This window comes from Myotis davidii, unplaced genomic scaffold (assembly GCF_000327345.1).
Source record: "Myotis davidii unplaced genomic scaffold, ASM32734v1 scaffold269, whole genome shotgun sequence".
Taxonomy (NCBI): Eukaryota; Metazoa; Chordata; class Mammalia; order Chiroptera; family Vespertilionidae; genus Myotis; species Myotis davidii.
The window spans coordinates 6,851,043-6,859,004 of NW_006383008.1; the positions used below are offsets into that span (position 1 = coordinate 6,851,043).

The 7,962-nt window shown below is 36.5% G+C and overlaps 1 protein-coding gene across 2 annotated transcripts in view; it reads right to left on the reverse strand.

Moving 5' to 3' along the window:
- Positions 1-7,962, reverse strand: part of CASP8AP2 (caspase 8 associated protein 2) — a 36,998-nt gene that overhangs the window by 3,432 nt on the left and 25,604 nt on the right. Inside the window, exons 8-10 of one of the 2 annotated variants that reach the window (XM_015557690.1) lie at positions 3,599-6,737; positions 1,758-1,857; positions 1,149-1,201 (exon numbers count right to left, since the gene is read on the reverse strand). In XM_015557690.1, the coding sequence (XP_015413176.1) occupies positions 1,149-1,201; positions 1,758-1,857; positions 3,599-6,737 (3,292 nt within the window). Of the gene's footprint in view, positions 1-1,144; positions 1,202-1,757; positions 1,858-3,598; positions 6,738-7,962 lie in introns of those variants that run through there. The other variant, XM_006778252.2, reaches the window with a different exon arrangement.

Genomic DNA, 7,962 nt, shown 5'->3' on the forward strand with positions numbered 1-7,962 from the left:
ATCTTTCTTCTATCATTGACAGTCCCTCTAGGTTGTGGGCTGCTTGCCTGTGTTCCTGAGAAGCATCTACGGTACCAGTCTATAGAGTGTGTTTTCTTTAGTGAATTACCGGTATGTTTACCGGTAATAAACTTGCACTGTTTTATGTATATGTTTGATTACATACAGCCTTGTGACAGTTTTCCTGCATGTCATAAGCATTTGAATATAAATTAAAATGTTAAAATCAAATCTGATATTGTTTTACCTTTTATTTGGTGTGTGGAAGGTGTGCGGAAGAGGGGGTAGTCTTATACGGCGAGTATATAACAAACTCTGTATTTTGAGTGGAAATGTTAGGGGGTCGTCTTATACGCCCAGTCGTCTTATACGCCGGCAAATACGGTAGTTACTTTGAGAGAAATTATCAGTTTCTAAAGACAGTAATTTACATCAGGTCTAGAAACAGATTTATAACTCAAATATACTGAGAGCCTTTCACATTAAGGTCTATGGCCAAATATGGTTTCTATTCTGATTTAATCTAATCTGAACTTAATTTAATTTAAAATTGGGTGTTTTGCATTTAAATAATCACGACTACAAATCAACTGAAAAATGATATCTTAAATATCTTTATAATTTTTCTTCTATAAAGTCCAAATATTTAAGCAGCTGATTCAGGTCTTACAGGAAAATCTGCTGAAAAACATTGTTGCCTTAATAACCCTGTACAAAAATGGCTTTAAAAAATACTGAGGGCGGGGGGGAAACTGAGGAAACAAGTCTGTGAACATTAATAATTTAACATAGTAAATCATGTCATCTATTCGGATGACAATGGATTCCAAGTATATGTTTTATATTTTAAAATATTAAAAATTTTTATTAATCAAATGGATTCCCTCCCACTTTAGACTCATCAGCAATTGGAAGGTTAAGGAGGAATGCCACACTGATCTGAAATGCAACTCTGAGCACATCCTGTGGGTTTGGTGACCTTAGAAGCCTGCACAAGCAATCATCCTCCAACCTCTGACTGAAGCAGGACCCCAACTGGATGTTTCTTACCCACTACTCACATCTTTGATGACTAAAGGCCATTAACTGCAGAGTTACAATATCAAACATTTATTTTACTAATCTTCTGTAGTATAACCATTAACTACCTGCATTTTGACTTTTCAAAGAGCTTCAATAGTTGCTGGAATCTTTCTGAGACCTGAAAAGTAAAAAATGAGTATTAATTATAAGTATTACAATAAGATCTTTTTTTATGACTACTTCCACAAAACATCTAAAGAAAATTACTGTCAATAATAAAGAGATGAAGTAATGTCTGGAAAAATAAAATATCTTCATACTAAAGGTGATTGCTAGTTTAACTTTCAATATTAATCTTTCTTTTTTAAATTCAATTTATTGGGTGATATTAGTAAAATTATATAGGTTTCAGGTGTACAATTCTATTATACATCATCTGTGTATCATACTGTGTGTTCACTACCCCAATTCAAGAATCAATTATTAAACTTTCTTAAACAATAAACATTACAAAATTGTTTAAGATCAAAATAAGTAAATGTAAGACAACAGAAAAATAAATTGGGATTGTTCTTCCACAATCACCAAGTTTTTAACAGTCCAACATAAAAAGCCATACTTTTAAAGAAGTTGCCCAATAAGTATCTACATATTTTAAATATGTTAAAATGAAATCTAAGTATTTAAGTAGTAACATCTGTGAAACCATAGAGATGTAAAAATTGGGAAGTTACCTGAGATGAATTTTTATTCAACTTGGCAGCTACGTAAGAAAATGTTTCTATTGATGGCCCGCTTTTCTGACACTCCAATAAAATTTCCCGGTCATCATTTCTACAGGGAGAAAATGTTATTTAGCTTTTGTAGATTAAAGCAGAAAGGTATCAAAAATTCCACTGTCTTAATGTCCATCAATAGGAGGTGATATTTTTATTAAAACCCATAGAAGAAAAAGTGTGTATATCAAAATATTGACAATCTGTAAGCACATACATATTTCCAAAATTTTCTAAAGCTAACATACTCATTTATTATTCTAATGACGAAAGGATAGATTTTTAAAAATTCTACCTTTAATGTATACAGTACCTTAAAAATTAGGGTCAAACATGACGACAGACTTAATAAGCAAAAGAACGAAAGTAAAATAGAATCCAAATCCTCCAATTCCCAGGCCTCTGCTTTTTGTACATGGGCAGAACCAATATGTATTATTACAATCTCTAAGATTTTACTGTGTCATCTCCAAGTTACCAGAAATTAAGGCATAGATGACTATGGTATTAAATAAAATAATGACCAATTTCAAAATTCAGCTTCCCTCATTATGCACTCCAGTTAAGCCTGCAGATCATGAACCTCTAGTGGAGGGGTGGGGAACTTTTTTCTGCCAAAGGCTATTTGGATATTTATAAACATCATTCATGGGCCATACAAAATTATCCACTTAAAAATTAGCCTGCTATATTTGGTCAAACACTTAATTAACTTGCCCCTAATGCCTTGGCAGGGCCAGACCAAATGATTTCACAGACCTTATACGGCCCATGGGCCGGATGTTCCCTACCCCTGCTCTAGTGCAATGGTTTACAACTGTGGCTACCCTTATGTCTGAAATGGGGTCTTGAAATTAGCATTTCTCAAACAGTTCACATAAAAGTCAAAAGTACAATCTGTTTATAAACTTTTTTGAAACTCTTAATTTAGGGAAATGCTCAAATTATAAATGCTCACACTTTTTGCTCTATTTCACCACCCCACCCATCATTCTTCCTTTCTAAAATGTGATACCAGTTCTTTACAAAGAAAACATCATTCATGGGCCATACAAAATTATCCACTTAAAAATTAGCCTGCTATATTTGGTCAAACACTTAATTAACTTGCCCCTAATGCCTTGGCAGGGCCAGACCAAATGATTTCACAGACCTTATACGGCCCATGGGCCGGATGTTCCCTACCCCTGCTCTAGTGCAATGGTTTACAACTGTGGCTACCCTTATGTCTGAAATGGGGTCTTGAAATTAGCATTTCTCAAACAGTTCACATAAAAGTCAAAAGTACAATCTGTTTATAAACTTTTTTGAAACTCTTAATTTAGGGAAATGCTCAAATTATAAATGCTCACACTTTTTGCTCTATTTCACCACCCCACCCATCATTCTTCCTTTCTAAAATGTGATACCAGTTCTTTACAAAGAATCATTTTTTTTAAATTAACAGTTAGGTCAAAACACAATGAAAAGTTCTATCCATGGTGCTAATGCACATCCCTGGTTAAGAGCTACTGCTATAGATTATACCCTAGAATGTATTCTCTATTAACTTTGACTACTTTTGAAGTCATCACTTTCCTTATTTTAGGATGGGATATAACTATGACATGACAGTATAGATTTCTGGCTTCTCAAAGTTTCCTGTTGACTTAAATGTCTCATAAGTGCTTGATTTGGCAGCACATACACTAAAATTGGAATACAGAGAAGATTAGCATGGCCCCTGTGCTAGGACGACATACAAATTCATGAAGCCTTCCATATTAAAAAAATAAAAAAATGTCTCATAAGATCCTTACCTTGTCCATGAAACTACAATTTCTCCTTTCTTTTTAATAATATTCTTTGCAGAAAGGTTTACAGAAGTGCCAGATGCTGCTGATGGGTGGTCCTTAATCCTGGGGCTTGCCTTTAATGATGAGGGATCTTTCATCACTGTAGGGGCCTTTTTCTTACTGGCTTCCCTTTGGTGAGCTTCTCCATTCTCACCAGAATTTTGGGTAATTTTCTTGGTCCTTTCCTTACTGATTAAGTCTGTTTCCTTTCTCTGTTTTTTCTGACAAGAATGATTTAGATTAGCAAGTTTTTTCCTCTTTTTGTGAGCATTATCCAAAGCCACAGGCAACTCGAAATTATCAGAATTTGGTTCTGGTTCCGATTTTAAATCATCCTTTTTTATTTCACATGAACTGGGAGAGTCTGAGGTCAAATCAATACAGCTTTCCACAACCATGCATTCCAAAGACTCATTTGCCACTTGCACCTTTTTTTCCTTACAGTTACCATCATCTACACAAAACACCTCACACTCCAAGTGTCCAACAGCTAAAGCAGGATGGTTATCTTCACTTTTACTCTCATTTGAAACACCTTGCGTCAAATCAATAAAAGCATCTACAGTATCAGGCTGCACACTATTTAATATTTGAGCACTTTGATCCAAATTGCTACCAGAACATCCCAACTGATTGATGTTTAAAACTCCTACTTCTATGAATTCCCCCAAGTTTTTAGTCTCAGTGACTGGATCTTTTGTGAGGTCTATATATGTGTTTGGAAGATGACCCTCGACAGAATGTGGAATTTCTTCCATGGCAGGCAATCCTGCAATGCTTTCAGGCACTTTTGGTTCCCATACTTGATGCAACTTGAAGCACTGATCAGCCACTTCATTACTATGATCCACTTTACCAGAAGCATCTTTAAGGAATTCATATATATCAGGAACCTGTGTTTGTATCATACAGCCCTGTTCTTCGTGAGCTGATTTACTGCTGTCAACATTTTCATTGGAATGTTTCAATTCTTCCACAGATTTAAAAACTGTGTTCTGACATGAAATACATTCCTTCTCTGCTGTTTCATCAGTTTCCTTTCCCACTCTGGGCAAAGATGTCAATGACTCACCAGCCACCATATTCTGTAGAAGACTGGAGGGAGTAGGTGGTGCTGCATGCCGTATTTTCACAATGAAATGATCATTGGACTTTTCCATTATGACAGCATGCATGGGTAGATTAGGGTGGTACTGAAAGCCTGGAGCAACAGACCGGCTTGTCCATGATGAAGAACAACTTGATTTACTGCTCGAATTATCAGACTCCAGAGCTAAGTGAATATCTTGTTCCGATGCATCCTCTTCCTCAAGTAAGGCATCTTCACTAAAATGGGCACTAATAACCTCCTCAGGAGTTGAACTAGACAAAACTTCAGGCTTTAAAAAACTGAGATGACCATCTGACTTCAGAGGTGATGGTACTGTTAAAGATACTGCTAAATCTTCAAGCAGGATGGAAGAAATGCAGGGCTTGCTCCTTTCTGAACTGCATACATTATCTTTACTTAAAGCTATGTTAGTGGACACTTCAAACATACAACTTTCATCCAACACATCAGGATGAACTGGCAATGAAAGCCCTGAAGACAGAGATGGGCCTTTCTCAGATGATAATAATGACCAATTATCATCACTAATCATTTTAGGACATGGAGAAACCACCCCTGAAACTAGCTCTTCTGTTGTACAAGCTGGTATAGATTCACACTTAAGACTCTCTAACAGCTGTTTCTCTGGAGTCTTTAACTCCCACTCACTTTTTTCATTACAGTTAACACTGTTGTCCAAAAGATCAGAACCTTGCAACAAACTTTTAAATATCTCACCCATCTGTGCATCACTCACTAAATTAAAAGTGAGGCTAGATGCTTGCTGCTCAGTAAGAATCTCAAAACAGCGTTCTGGCTTCAAAGCTGCATGCTGGGATGTCTGTGTATCCTCTATGGTGGTGCCTTCCATTTTTCCTGGCTTTGGGGTGCTCGGACAGTTCAGTTCCAAGGAGTGCTCTTCAGATTGAGGGCATTTAATATTATTATCAAAGCAAGTATTAAAGCTTTTTTTAATGTCATTCTTTAATGTGTTAATTTGAGAGTTATTTTGGTCTTGATGTTTGTCCTCAGATTTTTTACATCCTAGTGAATACCTGGAAGAAATAGAATCTTCTGATTTTGAGGATTTCTCTTTCAGCATTTCTTTCCTGGAGTTGACCATATTCCCCTTCTGACAATTTGAATATTGTAGTTTTTCTTTACTTTTGTCCAATTTCCCTTCATCACTGTCACTGCCAAAGTTTGTGAAACCACAAAACTTTATTAAGATTTTCTTAAGCTTTGCAAATAAATGATCAAGTTGCTCATCTACAAATTTCCATGCTTTCTTTTTCATATCTGGTAGTTGTTGTTCAAATAACCTATCCACTATGCCATTCTTTTTAACTTGCTTAAGTTTGGATTCTATAACATCACAAAGATTCTTCTGTAAAGTAGTCACTGACTTAGAGATTTTGGATAAGTCAAGGTGTTTAATGAGTGATGTAAAACTCAAAATTGCTGACTCAATAATTCTATGAAATTGTTTTAATGGAAATTTAATCTTGAATTTCATGTAGCTTTTCCTTACATGTTTTCTTATCATTCGTAACATGTGCATAACCTCTGGTACAGAAGAAGGTACAGCAATAATTGGAACTATTTTTTCCAGAACGGAGGTGCTCATTGTCTTATCTTTTTTCTCTGTTTTTGAAGACCTGCTAGATTCACTCTGTCTCTTATTCCAATTCCTTTTGGTCTGCTGAACTTTCATAGATGTTTTCCTTTTGTCTTTATCCAAATGCACAGTACTTTCCTTATTTCCTGGACTAGTTTTTCTGTTCTGCCCTTCAGTAGAAGCTCTAGGTTTGGCAATTTCTTCAAAACTATTTTGTAGTTTAGAGTTTTCACTGTCACTTATAATTTCTCCTTCTTCTAATTCAACTAAAGATGAATTCTTATGAGAGTCTGCCTCTGTAAATTTGTCAGACTTGCAAATGGGCTTTTGATTTTCCTTGTTGAGATCAGACTGACTCTTAGAGGTGGAATGAGCTGAATTTGGTGGAAAAACATCTGTGGAAGAGAAAAGTATATGATAATCACATGACCCTTAGAATCATAGTCATTTGATATTTCTATATTAAATATAACCAAATAAAAATAAATACTGAAGCATTTCATTATTTTAATACCTTTTTACAGAATGTTAATGCCTAACACTTACTCATATCATTGGTCTTTACTGTTCTCAGAAGGTATTCAAGTGTATGACAACAGTGATAGATTGGTTTTGTGGAGAATTATCAATCTACTGTTCAGGTATCTTTACTTCAAGTTAGCAGCATCACCTATTCTATGCCATCTGATGATGGCTTTTGAACAATAAAAACTGATCTGGTACTAGCCAGTTTGGTTCAGTGAATAGAGCACTGGCCTGAGGACCAAAGGGTCCCGGGTTTGATTCCAGTCAAGGACACATACCTCGGTTGCAGTCTCCTCCCCAGCCCAGACCCTGGTTGAGGCAACCAATCGTGTTTCTTTCACATCAATGTTTCTCTGTCTTTCCCCCTCTCTTTCACTCTCCCTAAAAATTAAAGATAAAAAATAGATCTGAAAGCAAGCAAGAAAAGAATATTTGAAATAATCTGTCCTTCCACTGCTTTTTTTTTTGTAGAAATAAGAATTACTGGGGGGCCGAGACTGGTTTGGCTCAGTGGATAGAGCGTCGGACTACGGACTGAAGGGTCCCAGGTTCGATTCCGGTCAAGGGCATGTACCTGGGTTGCGGGCACATCCCCGGTGGGGGATGTGCAGGAGGCAGCTGATCGATGTTTCTCTCTCTCATCGATGTTTCTAACTCTCTATCTCTCTCCCTTCCTCTCTGTAAAAAATCAATGAAATATATTTAAAAAAAAAAAAAAAGAATTACTGGGGGAGATGAGGGGGTACCATGGGGATAAAGACACATATGTAATAACTTAACCAATAAAAAATTTTAAAAAAATTACTGAGAGAAACCAAGATGGCGGCATAGGTAAACACTGGAAATTCCTGCCTCGCACAACCACTTCAAAAATACAACTAAAAGACAAAACAAACATCATCCAGAAGCACAGGAAGGCCGGCTGAGTGGAAATTCTACAACTAGAAGGAAAAAGAAAAGCACACTGAGACTCAGAGGAGGTGCAGAAGTAAAGTGCAAAGGTTCAGAGGCTCGAGTGCACAGAAAGAGGCTGGCAACGTAGGACGCCCATGTCTTTTGCAATCGGGAGGGAGGCACAAGCTCCCCATGGCCCCG